The 17591-nt window shown below is 46.3% G+C and overlaps 1 protein-coding gene across 3 annotated transcripts in view; it reads right to left on the bottom strand.

Moving 5' to 3' along the window:
* Positions 1–16949, bottom strand: part of CLIC6 (chloride intracellular channel 6) — a 46453-nt gene extending 29504 nt beyond the window's left edge. For 2 of the 3 annotated variants that reach the window (XM_030806119.1, XM_004092742.3), the window contains exon 1: positions 15293–16723. In XM_030806119.1, coding sequence (XP_030661979.1) covers positions 15293–16723 — 1431 coding nt within the window. Of the gene's footprint in view, positions 1–15292 lie in introns of all 3 variants that reach the window. The other variant, XM_030806120.1, reaches the window with a different exon arrangement.
* Positions 16950–17591: the final 642 nt, after the last annotated feature.

Below are 17591 nucleotides of genomic sequence, written 5' to 3'. Positions count from 1 at the left end.
TGCTAAAATGCTCAAAGCATATGTTTTTGGTTTTGGGTTTTTGTTTTGTTTTGTTTGACATGGAGTCTCACTCTGTCACCCAGGCTGGAGCGCAGTGGCTTGATCTCAGCTTATGGCAACCTCCGCCTCTTGAGTTCAAGTGATTCTCCTGCCTCAGCCTCTCAAGTAGCTGAGACTACAGGCGCATGCCACCACGCCCTGCTAACTTTGTATTTTTAGTAGAGACAGGGTTTCACCCTGTTAGCCAGGCTGGTCTTGAACTCTTGACCTCGTGATCTGCCCACCTCAGCCTCCCAAAGTGCTGGATTACAGGCATGAGCCACCACGCCCAGCCAAGGCATATGTTCTTAATCATATTAATAAATGCTTTGAGCATTTTAGTTATTTACTAACTTGAACTGGCTTAACCCATTTATGCCTGAGGTTGCAAATTTTTTGTGTGAAAAAGCAGACCTTGGCGATGACCTTGAGCAGTAGGATATAAGTAACTTCCACAAGCTTAGCGGTCCAATAATGGAATACCAGGCATAAATGGGTTAAGAAAACCTTAGTAGTGTCTAAAAGCAATGGAGTTGTTGTTTTGTACTCAGCCATGGGTGGAGCTATATATGTGCAGGACTTCCCGTAGCAAGAGTCTTAATACCTGGAGAGTGACAGAACATTCTTGCTTTATTGCTGTTATTTATGATTCAAAGCATCATAATATATTAGTAAAAAGGGCAGCTAACAAAAAAGTGTCCCCCTCCATGTCTGATGTGTTAATGCCTCTGTGTTTCTTTAAGCACTAGATTCTCTGTTTGGAGAGTTACAAATGACACAGAGAAGCCGCTGAGTGCAACCCAAAACTTCATCCAGTTTGATCATTTATGGGAAAAGAGTTGAAGGTATCCAACCCGGAGTTAAAACAAAGAGAACAAAGCTGGGGGAGAGAGTTAAGTCTTTCTAAGGTTCTTTGAACTCACCTCCAAGGCTCTCACACCAAAGGCACCAAAAAAGTGTGTTGAGTTTTCTTATTTAGGGAGAAAGGGTATCACTGGATCTCCAGAACAATAACACCTTTAGTTTGTGTGGCCTTCAAAGCAGATGATGGCTGTGATGTGCCGACGTCTTGGACAGGCCATATGGCCTTCATCCTAAGGACCCCATCAGAATATCATTGTGTGTTCCAGCCAGGGAATAAAACAGTGTCCTCCTTGCTCTGATTCATCATCCCCATGTCCCTAGGTGCCTAGAGGAGGACCAGGGTCACCGCTCGGGGGACTGCTGGAGTGCCTATCAGCTTCTTCCTACTGGACTGCAGCATCCTACACACCGCCCCCTACCCCACCACCCCACCAAAGCTAGGAAAATAAAAGCCTAAAGCCTTGAGAACAATGGGTCCAGGCTTTCTTCTCTCTCAGCAGCCAGCCACCCTCTCCAGTGGAGAGTCTCCCTAGCTGGAAGCCAAAATCTAGGTTTATGGAAAAGGACCCAGCTGCCTGGCTTCTCCAGGACAGTTTTGAACTCTCACACCTGGAAACCAAAAGGGTGCCCTGGAACTGACAGCTACTTCATCAGCACTGTGTTGCCCCTCCTTTGTAAAAATAAGTGCTGCTCCTTAAAGAAATAACTGCAGAAAGGGGACATGGAATGACCTAGGTCACATTTCCAGGTCCTCCTTGCTTGTGTACTATAATTACAGTGATTTATTTTCCCCTCCCTCATTTTGGCCTTCACTTACACTCCTCACTGTAGTCTCCTACCATAGAAAGAGAAGGAAGGAAATAATCTTTCATGTGCCATAGAGCTTTAATAGTTGTTAAGTTACTGTGCTCAAAGTCAAGGTCTGTAAACACAGTCTGGCTGCTGAGACATCACTGGCTTAGGTGAAAAGAAGTTATGGATAGTAATATAAAATTACATTCTACAAAATATATAATTAAAAACGGACCACCTGACAGAGTAACTATTTCTACATGGCTGTCATTCATACATCCATCTGTTGTGCAGATAGATGGATAAATTGATTCATCTTCCAAATAGACGGGCATATGGCGGGGGGGCCAGGCCTCATGGTCAGAGATCTAGAATCTAACTTTCCCCTAGACTGTTGTCACTGCCCAGCCTGCCAGCCTGCTCTTCCCACCCGGCCCAGCAATCTCCTGTGGTCCTCGTCCTCATGTTGCATGGTAGTTGGTTCTTTCTGGATCACTATCTAGGCTGAAGTTCTCCAGAAAAGCAGGGGCTGTGTTTGTTCTAATCACTGTTACACCCCCAGCCCCAAGCACAATGTCTGCTACTTGGCAGGTAATCAATAAATATTTGTTTTAAATATACATTTGGGTGCAAAACAGCACTTGGTAGTGTGAAGGACAAAAAAAAAAGCAGTTTTTACTTCTCCCTACTTACTTTTATGTGAACAGCCATATACTATGAAAAGAAGAGAAACAGTGAGTTCAGGGATAAAATCCACAAACCTAGTAAAAATCTGGAATATGTCAACAGAGTCTGTGTTTTCCACAAAAGCTTCAAAATTATTTTTTCAAACAACTTTTGATATTTGAGCATTTCAGTTCTCCCTCTGTATTAGTCCATTTTCACACTACTATAAAAACTACCAGAGACTGGGTAATTTATAAAGAAAAGAGGTTTAATTGACTCACAGTTCCCCATGGCTGGGGAGGCCTCAGGAAACTTACAATCATGGTGGAAGGTGAAGAGGAAGCAAGGCACACCTTACATGGCAGCAGGGTGGGGATAGGGGGAGTGCCACACTTTTAAATCATCAGATCTCATAAGAACTCAGTCACTATCATGAGAACAACATGGAGGAAACTGCTTCCATGATCCAATCACTTCCCACCACATCCCTCCCTCAATATGTGGAGATTACAATTCCAGATGAGATTTGGGTGGGGACAAAGAGCCAAACCATATCACCCTCCCACTCCTTAAACATAAGCTATAGGTAGGCTTCACTGTCCTCCACAATTCTCTGGATCTCCTCATTCTCTATAAATTTTGGTCAATTCTTTCAACAGACTGGAGCACAAATAGAATATCTGGCCAAGAGACACAACCTCAGAGACAATATTTTTATATCACTGCATCACAGGTAATATTTTCACAATGGTTTTGATTTGTGGGAATCAAATAAATTTCAGTAGATATTATACAAAGATCAAAGTGATATATCTTACATCTGAAGATGGGGTGATATAGGCATGAAGTGATCCTGCTATCTGTACAGTTTAAACTTTGTTTTTAAAAGGGATTCTTACCATGTCACATGGAGTTTCATTCTAAAAGGGCACATGCTTGATAAAATGTACCTGTTAATTAAAAATAGAGGGAAAGGGGTAGGACTGGAAATACCTGATTCTTCAGGATTTAAGAAGTTAAAGAGTATAAAGTAAAGCAACATTTAAAGATGTCAATGAATGAAGTTGGAGATTCTAAGAGTGCCATCATCATCCACACTTTGCTTTCCCATGCATCAATTACAAGAAATTACTAAGACTAAAAGGATAAATTTTCAAGTGAAAACAGTCAGCACACTCCTATAAAAACATATGGAACACGTATGACAGACAAAAGTCTAACTTCTTTAACATCAAAATCAGAAAGAATAGATCAAAAGCCCATATGAAAAATACAGAGAACATAAGCAGCCATCTCACAGAAAAACAAATACCAATATATAAAAGAATACTTATATACTTTTTAAATATATAAAAGTATACTCAACCTCACACATAATGAAAGAAATGCAAATTACATGACAATGGACATCATTTTCACCTCTCAGATTCAAAATATTTAGTAATATCTCAGCAGAGAAGTTTGGGGAAATAAGCATGGCACAGATATAGTGTCAGAGGAGCATTACATGGTATCACCTCTTTGAAGAGGAAATTTGGTAATCATTAGCAAAATCTTAAATATGCACATCCTTTCCCCTAGCAATGCCATTTCTAAGAATTTAGCTCCCATATATTATTATACATCTGTGGAGGGATTTTCACTACACGAAGCTACCTAAACAATTACCTACGAGAAAATGATTATAGAGTATACACATCACCAGAATACTATGACATTTTTCACAAGAATGTGACAGAGCTAGAGGCACTGATAAGGAGTGATTTCCAAGACATATTGTTAAAGGAAGAAAGCAAGACGTAAACCAATGTATTTCCAGTGTACTATTTTTTGTGGAAAAAAAAATAGATGTGGGATTTTAAAGATTTGTCCACAAATTCTTTGCCTTTTCTTTTAAATGGTGGAGCCTAATTCCACTTTTCTTGAGGACTGGACTTAGTGATCATATTTCTAATGAATAAAATTAGGCAGAAGTTACAGCATGTGACTTCTGAGACAAAGTCATAAAAGGCATTATGGCTTCTTCGTTGGTCTCTCTTAGATCCCTGCTCTGGAAAAAGCCAGATGTCATGTTGTGGGGACACTAAAGAAGTCCTATGAAGAGTCCCAAGTGGTAAAAAACTAACTGCACCTCCTGCCAAACAACATGTGAGCCAGCCATCTTGGAAGTGGATTATCCAGCCCTAATAAGTCCTTCAGATGAGACCAGGGCCCTAGCCTCAATCAATCCTTCTGATGAAACCACAGCCCTAGCCCCAATTAATCCTTCAGATGAGATCACAGCTCTGACTGACATCCTCACTGCAACCATATGAGCCAGAACTACCCAACTGATAAGGTTTGGCTCCGTGTTCCCACCTAAATCTCACCTCGAATTATAATAATCACCATGTGTCAAGGGCAGGATCAAATAGAGATAATTGAATCATGGAGGCAGTTTCCCCCATGCTGTTCTTGTGATAGTGAGTGAGTTCTTATGAGATCTGATGGTTTTATAAGGGGCTTCCCCCTTCACTCAGCACTTCTCCTTCCCACCACCATGTGAAAAAGGGCATGATTTCTTCCCCTTCTGCCATGACTGCAAGTTTCCTGAGGCCTCCACAGCCATGTAGAACTGTCAGTCAATTAAACTTCTTTCCTTTATAAATAACCCAGTCTCAGGCAGTTCTTTATTGAAGTATGAGAATGGACTAATACAGTAAATTGGTACTGAAGAGAGTGGGATGCTGCTATAAGGATACCTGAAAATGTTAAAGTTACTTTGAAACTGGAAAACAGACAGAGGTTGGAACATTTTGGAGGGCTCAGAAGAAGACAGGAAAATGTGGGAAAATTTGGAACTTCCTAGAGATTTGGAGGGTTCAGAAGACAGGAAGCTATGGGAAAGTTCAGAACTTCCTACAGACTTGTTGAATGGATTTGACCAAAATGCTGGTAGTGATATGGACAATGAAGTCCAGACTGAGTTGGTCTCAAATGGGGGTGGGGAGTTTATTGGGAGTTGAAATAAAGGTGACTCTTGCTTTGCTTTAGCAAAGAGACTGGCAGCATTTTGCCCCTGTCCTAGAGATCTGTGGAACTTTGAATGTGAGAGAGATAATTTAGGGTATCTGGTGGAAGAAATTTCTAAGTGGCAAAACATTCAAGAAGAAACAGAGCATAAAAGTTAGGAAAATTTGCAGCCTGATGATGTGATAGAAAAAGAAAAACCAATTTTCTGAGGAAAAATTCAAGCCTGCTGCAGAAATTTGCATAAGTAACAAGGAGCTGAATGTTAATGACCAAGACAATGGGGAAAATATCTTCAGGGCATGTCAGCGACCTTTGTGGCGACCCCTCCCATCACAGGCCTGGAAGCCTTCTAGGGAAAAATGGTTTAATGGACCACAGGCCCCTCTGCTGTGTGCAGCCTAGGGACTTAGTGCCCTGCATTCCAGCTGCTCCAGCCATGGCTAAAAGGGGCCAAGGTACAACTCAGGCCATTGCTTCAGAGGGTGCAAGCCCCAGGCCTTGGCAGCTTCCAAGTGGTGTTGGGCCTGCTGGTGCACAGAAGTCAATAATTGAGGTTTAGGAACCTCTGCCTAGATTTCAGAGAATATACAGAAATGCCAAGATGTCCAGGAAGAAGTTTGCCGCAGGGGCAGAGCCCTCATGGAGAACCTCTGCTAGGGCAGTACAGAAGGGAAATGTAGGGTCAGAGCCCCCCAACAGAGTCCCCACTGGGGCACTGGCTAGTAGGGCTATGAGAATAGGGCAACCATCCTCCAGCCCCCAGAATGGTGGATCCACCAATAGCTTGCACTATGCACCTGGAAAAGCCACAGACACTCAATACCAGTCCGTGAAAGCAGCCAAGAGGGATGCTGTACCCTGCAAAGCCACAGGGGTGGAGCTGCCCAAGGCCATGGGAGCCCACCTCTTGCATCAGTGTGACTTGGATTGAGACATGGAATCAAAGGAGATCATTTTGGAACTTGAAGGTTTAATGACTGCCCTATTGAATTTCAGACTTACATGGGACATGTAGCCCCTCTGTTTTGGCCAACTTCTCCCATTTGGAATGGGTGTATTTACCCAATGCCTGTACCCCCATTATATCTGGGAAGTAACTAACTTGCTTTTGACTTTACAGGATCATAGGTGGAGACTTGCCTTGTCTCAAATGAGACTTTGGACTTGGACTTTTAGGTTAATGCTGGAATGAGTTAAGAATTTGGGGAGACTGTTGGAGGGGCATGATTGTGTTTTAAAATGTGAGGACATGAGAGTTGGGAGAGGCCTGGGTGGAATGATATGTTTTGGCTATGTCTCCACCCAAATCTCACCTTGAATTGTAATAATCCCCATGTGTCAAGCGTGAGACCAGGTAGAGATAATTGAACCATGGCAGAAGTTTCCCCCATGCTGTTCTCATGATAGTGAGTGAGTTCTCACCAGATCTCATGGCTTATAAGGAGCTTCCCCTTTCACTTGGCACTTTTCCTTCCTGTCGCCATGCAAAGAAGTACATGTTTGCTTCCCCTTCTGCCATGATTGTGAGTTTCCTGAGGCCTCCCAAGCCATGCAGAACTGTGAGTCAATTAAACCTCTTTCCTTTATAAATTATCCAGTCTTGGGCAGTTCTTTACAAGAGCGTGAGAACAGATTAAGGAACTCACAAATCCCATCTAAGCAACTCACAAATTCCTGACCCAGGAAAACTATGAATAATATAAAATATTTGTTGCTTTAAGGTTCTAGGTCTTGGGACAATTTGTTACACAGCAATAGATAATACAGTTAGGATATGTTTGAATTTGCATAGACAATCTCTGGAAAAATATTTGGTTATTATCTCTAGGGAGAAAAATTGGGGGGTTGGGCTTCATGGGTGAAAGAAGACTTAATTCTCATTCTGTTGTATCTTTTTATATTTCTAAATTTTACTATTCCAATGTATTATCTTTTCCAAAAAAATGGTAAGTAAATTTTGCAAAATAATCCCATGGACTACATAAATATGTTATACTAAAATTTGTATAAATATATTTAACCTACATTTTATGTTGACTTCATATAAATCAAAATTTGTATGGTTTTTTAGGCAAAAAACAACCATTTCTAACAATATATAGATGTTTAGTGTCTTAAATATTTCTTACTCACTGTGAAAGAAACTGCCAGTTCTTTCTTCTACAACTGTTCTTCTTTTTCCTTCTAAATTGAACTCCAATTTTGTATGACTGGCATTGTATCCAGCCCCAGATGATGAATAAAAGTAGGTATAAGCTAGGAATCAGTTAACTTTTTCTTTTTTTTTTTTAGATGGAGTCTTGCTCTGTTACCCAGGCTGGAGTGCAGTGGTGCAATCTCGGCTCACTGCAAGCTCTGCCTCCTGGGTTCACGCCATTCTCCTGCCTCAGCCTCCTGAGTAGCTGGGACTACAGGCGCCCGCCACCACGCCCGGCTAATTTTTTTGTGTATTTTTAGTAGAGACGGGGTTCCACCGTGTTGGCCAGGATGGTCTCTATCTCCTGACCTTGTGATCCACCTGCTTCGGCCTCCCAAAGTGCTGGGATTACAGCCGTGAGCCACGGCGCCCAGCCAGTAAACTTTTTCTTAAAGGGCCCGGTAATAAATATCTTGGGCTTTGCGGTCCACAGAGTCTCTGTTACAACTGCTCAACTCTGCTGTTGAAAGTGAAAGGAGTCATACAGGATACGTCAAAGAACAAGCATGGCTGTGTTCCAAAAAAAGTTTGTTTATGGGCCCTGAAATTTGAATTTCAGATATTTTTCATGAGTCATGAATTATTCTTCTTTTAATGTTTTCCAACCATTTAAAAACATAAGTCATTCTTAGGTTGTAGGTGTACAAAAACAGGTGGCAGGCTAGATCTGACCTTCATGCCACAGTTTGCTAACCCCTGGTATATATACGCCAATCTCATACCCTTGTGCTTGTAAAAGGTCTGGAGGGGGTTGGGGCACAGAATCCAGTTCTAGCCATTAGACACAGGAAAAGTCTGCTGCAAGAGTTATCAGGAGCATTTCTCCTCCCTGATGAAGGAGAAATGGGAATAAGAAGAAAACTCCTGACCCTTCCCTCTAGCTTCCTACTTGAGATATTGCTGGTCAGGATTTGGTGCTTAAGGCTAAGACAGCCATCTTTTGATGATACAGGGAGACAGAACACAATGAATTAATCTGTGCCCTTGATGACATGGGTAAGACGCTTTATCCGTCTATCTCTGGATTTCTTGTTGTATGAGAACAATTAACTTCTGATTAAAGGCACTTGTTAATGGATAGTTTATTAATTGCAGCTGAACACACACTCTTAATGATGTTGTCTTCAACATTAAGTATCACACTGTAGTACCAGTGGGGGCAAAAGTATTATTTATAACAAGCTCTGAACATATACCAAATTGTTAGCCCATTTGCCACCTAACTTGAGAGCAAAGTTTTGAAAGCTTGGCAGAGCAGATGGCCCCCCATGCAAGAGCATGAAAAAACAATAAGAGACTATCTTAAATTCAAGACTGGGAAATTTTCATAGCAGCATTAAATGAAATAGATTTTATACCTCAGCACCAACAGCTCCAAATTAAAATGCTGCTTTCAGAAGGAGGAAGTGGGGCTGTCAATATAAGCATGGATTTTAGCCGAAGATGGACTTGGATACCGTCTCCCTGTGGGGAGGGGAATGGGCTGACAGAAAGCATGGGGGTGGTCTTTTGGAAACTGTCTATATTGTGAAGAAAATGTCTCCCCCAACTATGCCCAGATGTAGGGCCCAGTTTATAAATCAACACTCAGGCAGAAAAAAAACAACGACAAAATTAATGCTGGAAAATTTTAGAAGATGTGAATACCTTTATAACTCTCACAAAAACTTTTTCTTTACTAATATGACAGGAGTTCAGAGAATGATAGACCAAAGATCACCTATTTTAGAAAATCTTGAAGAATCTATACCAGGCATTATCAGAGGATCCCATACTCTGTGGACTGGAAAGGAAAATGGTTGTGTCTCCCCAAATATAATTAAATCAACAACTATTTAGTGATTACCACTGTGTCTGCAGTTCCTCCTGCTGCATGCTCCTATAGCCTGCTGCTCATCCTCCATCCCCCTTCCCTTCATACCAGCATTAACTGGCCAGCTGTTATGTGTCAAACAGCATGCAAAGGGCTGAAAGAACAATGATGGGAAAAACTACATGGTCTTTGCAGTGCAGGCTTCCAGCCCAGTGGAGATGCTGCAGACATAATGTATTACATCGCCCAATGTCTGTCTTCTGTGCTAGATGGTAAACTCTGGGAGGGCAAGAAGCTTGTCAGTCTTGCTTACCAATGTGTCCCCAGAAGCTAGCACAGAGTCCAACACACAGTAGGTAATATATCCATATGTATTGAATTAATATATGGACCCATAGCATGAGGATCCCCCTGAGCCTCAAGCATGGATCGGAGTGTTGGCTTTTACATACTCCTTCCACTTCTAGGTTTTATCTAGGTGTCTGAAAGGACACAATACACTCACATGCCTAAAGGACCCAGTGTAATATTTCTGAAGGTTTTCTGTGGGTCTTTAGATATTCAAGGAAATGGGATATCTGAGTCGGCCCGACAAAGGCTGGCTGTGTGAAACCAAGGACACAAAGGAAACCCCATGTGAGGGGAGGAACTCGTGCTGAAGGTAAAGAAACACAACTGCTCTCATGAAGCACATGGCCCGTCAGCCCAGACAGGGATGGGAGCTGTGATGTGTGCACATGGCAGGAAAGAGCTGCAAATTCCCAAAGCCACCAGCATCCTGTAATCCTGCTGCCAAGACGTCTTCATGGAAAAAGGTGGCTCTGTTTCTGTCACAAGGGACACTGGGCTGGGACAGTGGAGAACTGGGCTTGTGTCTTACCAGTTAGCCCTCCACCCGACCCACTATTTATCTGCACCAAAAAGCACAGTGGAGGGCCTGCCAGGAGCCCACTGCAGTGGCAGGTGGTGAGAACAGAGAGGCAATGACGATAGGGCTCTGAGTGTGGCAGGGTTATCCCCACCCCCAGCATGCATGTGCACACCCGCACCTGTTTGTATGTAAGAGGTTACCCAAAATATCATGCTCCACCTATTTCCACCCCAAGTAACCTGGTACTGATTTCATATATGTAATTTGTAGGCAGGTTTTCTAAGACAATAAAAAAAAATTACAAAAAATTGTTGTTTTTAGGGGAGAATTAAAGTCTCAGAAATGCATCTTTGCTCACTTTCCTTCAGAACACACAGTTGTGAAAATAACGTCTCCCTTTCAAGCTCCCTGGAGACCAAGCCCCATAGAACAAGTCCCAACATGCTCTCTCCCAGTGACATGTCCACAGAGAGCCACTGCTTACCAGTCTACCAGGAGTCCATCAGATGCTGGTCCTGGCTCATTCTCGCCCAGCCATGTGGTGTGGCAATGCTTGGAAGGCTCTTTTTTTTTGGAGGGGTGGGGGCTCATTTCCGGGTGACAGTGCTTATTCAAAGGCCATGTCCTTCTTGAGTTTTACTGTGTTTCATCAGGTCAGTTTCACCTCTTTGGAGAACCCAAATGTGAATACAAATGCAAGTTTTTCTAGCTCAGCAATAACTGCATGTTTACAGGTAAACAGGTGGTGTCCAAATCCTGGGTGGCCCAGGATTAATCACTGGTCAACACTGAAGTTTTTAAAGTCATGTCAAATTTGCCAGGAAAGCCATAGCTCAGGCTGTCCCACCCAAAGACCCTGACTCAAAGCTTACACTCCGGATTAGGGGAACGAAAGCTGTAAGCAAGACATTTTTGGTGACTAAATCTCCACTACTGCTGAACTCCTTACTTAAATGAAGTTCTTACTTAACTCTTTGCTGCTAGTGTTTTGCCTGTTGTTATTATGTTGTTGTGTGATTATGTGATTATGTTGTTACCCTTTGTTATTATGAGGAAAGAAAAAGAACCTTTCTTACTAAATATATTGCAGTTACCCTATAATTTGATGACAAATAATTAACACTTCTTGGAGAAAACAAAACTAAAAATTAGCATAATCAGCAATTAATTTACCACAAAATAATTTAAGGCCTTTCTTGGCTGGTTCTATATGTTCCTGGCTTTTGTACAAGAATGCATCCTTGCATGCTTGTAAAATAAAACAAACTGACAAATTAATAACACGACAATTCTCGTAAAGATGGAGAATATATTAGATGGCTAATTAGAAGCAAATGTGGGACAATTATTATTACATGTTACTACATAGTTAGCCATGACTTTCTGGTATATTTGTAACCAATATATTTATTTTTAACAAAATAGGAAGAGAGGCCAGGCATGGTGGCTTGTGCCTGGACTCTCTTCCTATTTGAGCACTTTGAGAGGCCAAAGTGGGAGGGTCACTTGAGCCCAGAAGTTCGAGACCCTCTGGAGCAAAAAAGTGAGACCTCCATCTCTACAAATTTTTTTTTAAAAAAACTAGCTGGGTGTAGTGGTGCGTGCCTATGGTCCCAGCTACTCAGCAGGCTGAGACAGGAGGACTGCTTGAGCCTAGGAGTTGGAGACCAGCCTGGGCAACATAGTGAGACCCTGTCTCAGAAAAAATAATTGGAAGAAATGTGAAAGCTAGGAGTTCCCAAATAGAATATGGGCTAACTAATTTTAAAATGTGTTTGCTCAGCTGTCATATGAAGGCTAGGAAAATGTCTGAGAGAATATTGCAGTGCTTTCCTTTAAACCCAGCTGTGAATTCCACACACACTCCAGCTATGCCATAGAAAACCCACCATGAGGACGCAGCTAGGCATGTTCGCAAGAGCCAGCTCAGGTGTCCACTGTAGAATAGAATCCAGACAAAACTGAGCCCAAAGAAGGAGCCTAGAAAAGGCTAATTCTGGCAAAGAAATCCTATTCTGAACTAATTTACAGATTTTACAAGTATTTCAAACTCAGAAAATATGAGTCTAAAGGGTGTTTTTTTGTTTGTTTTGTTTTGTTTTTTGCTTTGATGTCTGTCTTTTTTGTTTTGTTTCATTTTGTTTTCAAAGAGCATAATTGGTAGGATAAGAAGAAACTGAGACACAATATCAATACTGTGAGGCTCACAATAAGTGACCCCTCAGAGGTTAACCAATCTCAGCTGGGTGTGGTGGCTCAAGCCCGTAATCCCAGCACCTTGGAAGGCCAAGGTGGGTGGATCACCTGAGGTCAGGAGTTCGAGACCAGGCTGGCCAACATGGTGAAACCCCATCTCTACCAAAAACACAAAAAAATTAGCCAGGCGTGGTGGCGCATGCCTGTAGTCTCAGCGACTCAGGAGGCTGAGACACAAGAATCACTTGAACCCAGTCTGCAGAGGTTGCAGTGAGCCGAGATGGCACCACTGCACTCCTGTCGAGGTGACAGAGCAAGAACCTGTCTCAATTAAAAAAAATAAAAAAGTTGACCAATCTCATCATTCGGAGATCTATTTGTTTCCTTAAGAAAAAAAAAGTTAACAACTGAGCACCAAGTCAATCATCAGAATAAAGCATTGTGGATAAGCTGCTCGTGCTCTGCCACTGCTGGTGCTAGGCCACATGCTTCTGCCTACACAAACTCCTCCCAAGCAGTATTTGAGAAAGCAAGTTGTTTTTACTTTTCATAATATTCTTATCCCTAGAGATTGGAGGTAATTAGGTACCTAGAGGGATTTTCCCTAAAAATAAATAAATTAAATAATGGCAGGGATACCTGTTTCCACGCAAAATCAATGCCAGTGTATGGGAGCAGCACAGATGTAACAATAGGAACTCACATGTGTACTATGCTTATTTCCAGCCAGACACTTTTCTAAGTGCTTTCCGTAATCTAATTCTCGATTCCTCACGGTAACCTCAAGGGCTAGGTACTATTACTGTCCCCATTTTATCAGTGAGACCACAATGATACCAAAAGATTAAGTAACTTGCCCAAGGTCATACGGCAAGAAATTAGCAAAGCCAAGATTTGATCCCAGACCCACTGGCTCTAAAATCCATGTTCTTGATCACCACACAATCCAGCAGCCAGCCACCCATTCAAGCCTTCACCACATCCCACACCTGTGTTCTGCACTGGAGATAGAATGATGAATTTCACACAGCTAAGGAAAGAGACATAGCAGGCTGAGGGCAATGCCTTAACAGGGACATCCGACTGGGACTGGAAGATATGACGTGCATGCTAATTCTTGGACTTGTGGCAGATAACTAGGCAGGAGGGCAGACAGGGGCGAGGAGGAGAAACTCCATTCAGACAGAGGGTACATAATGTACAAAGTTTCAAGGCAGGAAAGAACATGGCTCCCTCAAGGAACAGTAAGTAGTTTAATCCAGGTGGCATAGCGAGACCACAGGTAACAAAGGATGGGGACACCCAGCAATGCCAAGCCAGAGAGAAAGGAGGCAGCAATAACATCACAAAGGGCCTGGTGGGCTGCCTAAGGAGTGGGGATTTACCTGCAATTCTGCAGTAAACAACTAAAGAATTTTATACAAAGAAATAAAATGATCAGATCTTGTCCACAGCTCACTGGCTATTACAAAGAGACTAGATTGGAGAGGACAGAGAACTGAAACAGGGAGACTAGCCAGAAGCTGTTACTGTGCATCAAAACTGTGCTAAGAGGCCGTGTGCCAGAATCATGTATCCCTACAACCAGAGCAACGGGAAATTCCTTCCAAGGTGATGGAGAGGAGCAGATGTGGGGCCACACAGCAGCACTGCACTCCAGCTCTTCCCAGCAGCCTCCCAGGGGCTGGTGTCCTGAGGTTATGTCCCAGGGTCTTGAAAAAAGCCGGAAACAGCACCTTCTCACTAGGGAAGAAACACACACCCCTTCTTTCCCAAGTCCCTCGCCACCCAAACAATTCTTAAGATTCTGATGCTAATCACGTTGGGAGCATTTCCTTTTACTTATTAAAATGTGCTTGCATTTCAGCCAGAGAGGTTTAGATGGTAACTGGTGTCTATAAGCCTGAAAGTATTTCTGAAGGATTATGATTCAACATGAAATGCACATTCTTGACCTTATTATCTCCAGCTTTCCTGGGTCTGGCCAAGGGTCCTCAGAAAAGGCTTTTTAAACAAAGATCCTGGTGTGAACTGCTGCTGAGCTTTGTTCTTTCATTTTTCATGCCTTGTAAATAATTCCTGTTTAAATTCAAAACTTCCTCAGTTGTGTCTCTACAGATTCCTTCACAGAATCCTTGCTCTCTTCCCATGTGAACTGAGGTTAAAAACATGACATACAAGCAGATGATGTTCAAGTCACCGGCATCTTGTATTCTTCCAAATTAAATGTTAAAACATTCAGTAAACATTATGTCAATAAGGCTCCACTTTCCCCCCCAAACGTACATTTGTTGATTCTACCAAAATGGAATACCTTTTTGGAGTTGAAAACATTGACCAGCTCTGGGTCTCTGAGATTGAGTCCGGAAGGCACCTCCCACATTGAACCTACCTGTTTGCGTTTTTTGGCTTCAAGTATTAAAGCTTCCTTTGGCAGAAATCCCTTTGAACACCAATAGGATGTGTTGCTTTTTTTTTTTTTTTAACTTTTTAGTTAATTCGTTAATAACCTCCTGACTAAGAGGGCTAGTTAGGATTTTCAGGACAAAGGACAGTGGGATGCTGAACCCACAACCCCACATCCTCATTGCCCCCCATCGCACTCCCCGTCGCCCCACCCCCAAAGTCTTTGCTTCCAAACCATTGAGTCCTCCCGCAAATGCCCTGGAAACTCTTCTCCAGGAAATCCCGGCTGTCCCGCCTACCTCCCGCTCATGGAAGCGCCTGATGACAATCAGGACACCACCAAGGGTTCCTCTCTGCGCGTCCCTCTGGGATCTGAGATGACCAAGACCTCGAATGGAAGGGGGTCGTCCTAAGAATTGAGGGAAGCGAGCTTTACCTTGACAAAGAGGGTGATGTCGTGCTCCTGCCCCAGGACCCGCTGCTCGGACGCCTCTCCGTCCTCCCGGCGGCCGTTCACGCGCGCGGCCTCGTCGCCACCCTCGGCGGGGCCCTCCTCGGCCAGGTGGTTGCTGAGCTGGGCCTCAGGCTCCGCGGCGCCCCTGGAGGCCTCCCCGTGTGGGCTGCTGTCGGGGGATTCCTCCTCGCCCCCCGCTGCGGCCTCCTCCCTTGGCCCCTCCGGGCTCCGCTCTCGTCTCTCTTCGTCCTCCCCCGACTCCTGCTGTGGCCTATCCCCTACCCCGTCCTCGCCAGGGTCTGCCCTTGCGTCCCCGGGGGTCGCTTTCTCGGACCCCTTTCCCCCCGGGACCTGCGCCTCCTCCGGTGCGTCCCAGGCGAGCTCACCCGGGCTGGGCCCCGCGCTGTCCCCGACTGCGACCTCAATTGCCTCGGCCTGGGGCGAGAGGCTGCGGTCCCCTGCTTCCTGCGGCTCACCCGAGACCCGGCGCGCCCTTCCTGCGGGACCCTCGGCGTCCATGCTGTTCCCCGCCGGGCCTTCGGCTTCTACGCTGTTCCCCGCCGGGACCCCCGCTTCTACGCTGTCCCCCGCCGGGCCCTCCGCGTCTACGCTGTCCCCCACCCGGCCCTCCGCGTCTACGCTGTCCCCCACCCGGCCCTCCGCGTCTACGCTGTCGCCCGCCGGGCCCTCGGCTTCCATGTTGTCCCCCAGCGGGCCCTCCGCGTCTACGCTGTCCCCCACCCGGCCCTCCGCGTCTATGCTGTCCCCCACCCGGCCCTCCGCGTCTACGCTGTCCCCCGCCGGGCCCTCCGCGTCTACGCTGCCCCCCACCCGGCCCTCCGGGTCTACGCTGTCCCCCACCCGGCCCTCCGCGTCTACGCTGTCGCCCGCCGGGCCCTCGGCTTCTATGTTGTCCCCCAGCGGGCCCTCCTCGTCTACGCTGTCCCCCGCCGCCCCGGGCGCGCTGCCTTCCGGGGCCTCAGGCCTCTGCTCCGCCTCCTCCTGCCTCTCGGGGGCCGCAGAGTCCTCGGGCTCCCTCTGAGCCTCCCCGCGGGGCTCGCCCTGCGCGCCGCGCCCCGGGCTCGCCCCCTCCACCTGCTGCGCGCCGCTTGTCTCCTCCCCTCCCTGGGGCACCTCGGCACCCTCTGGGGCTCCCTCGGCCTCAGTCTCGCCATGCGCCCCCCTCGTGCCCCGCGACTCGGCCTCCGGGCCCCTGTCCGGCCCGCCGCCTCCCGCCTCCTTCACCGCGGCGGCGCCCCTTGGCGCCTCCTCTGCGCCCTCGCTCTCCTCCGGCCCTTCTGCCTCCCCGCCCGCGGCTCCTGGCTCTCCGGCTCTCTCAGCCGGGGGCGCGGGGACCTCCGGCGGCCCCTGGAGACCCGGGGCAACCCCCTCCGGCTCCGCGGCCTCGGCCATGGCCGCAGATTCCTGTCCTTGATCTGGACTCCTTCCTTGACGCTGCTTAGGGGTCGGTGGCACTGGGCAAGGGGCGTGCTGCGGGGCCCTCTGTGCTCCTTGAAGGACGCCGGCTCAGGGATCCTGCGGTAAAAGTTTAGCCGGGGTACTGGGGCCTTGCGCAGGACCCGCAGGGCAAACTCCGCTTGGCCCCAAGCCTCTGCGCCCCTTCTGCCCAGCTGAAGCTCTCTGGACTCTTCCTCCACCGCTGGAGCTTCTCCCCGATTGTGCGTCTGCTTCCCACCCGGACCCCAATCTCGCCCGCGGGCCGCGGAGGTGCAGTGCACGGCTGGAGAGGGCTGCTTCACTCCTGCACCTTTGGAAGTGTCCGGCCCGCTGTCCGCTGTCCTGGGGTTGACCAGAAGTCCTTGGTGCCAACTCCATCCCCTGGGGCTTGGGCGGGGTTTTTCTCTCCCCCCCCGCCCCCCCCCGTTTGGGTGGCCTAGGAGCTTGGCCAATGACAGCCTTTCTCGTGACCCTTGTGGATGTTGATGAAAAGATTCTGGTTCTCCTGGCCGCTTGGGTGTTGTTCTCTAGAATGGCTTCAAGTTCCAGAGTCATTTAAATCACCCCCTCCAAACACACCCAAACACCTAATCCCCACTTACCCCAGGAGTGAAGCGTCAAGCTCCCCCGGTACCCAACTGAAGATGTCCACATTGTGCCTGGTGTCCAAGAGCAAGGGTGTAAATCCTGGAGAGAAGACGCAGGGGAGGCTACGCTGGCCACCTTGCCATGTCTGCAGGGCCCCCCGGAGAGGTTCCAGAGGCCCCTCATATAGACGCACAAGGAGCCAGTCGAGTTTCTCTGACCAGAGATGGGCGCTGTT

Source organism: Nomascus leucogenys, chromosome 25 (genome assembly GCF_006542625.1).
Source record: "Nomascus leucogenys isolate Asia chromosome 25, Asia_NLE_v1, whole genome shotgun sequence".
Lineage (NCBI taxonomy): Eukaryota > Metazoa > Chordata > Mammalia > Primates > Hylobatidae > Nomascus > Nomascus leucogenys.
This window is presented reverse-complemented; position numbering and strand designations above follow the sequence as displayed.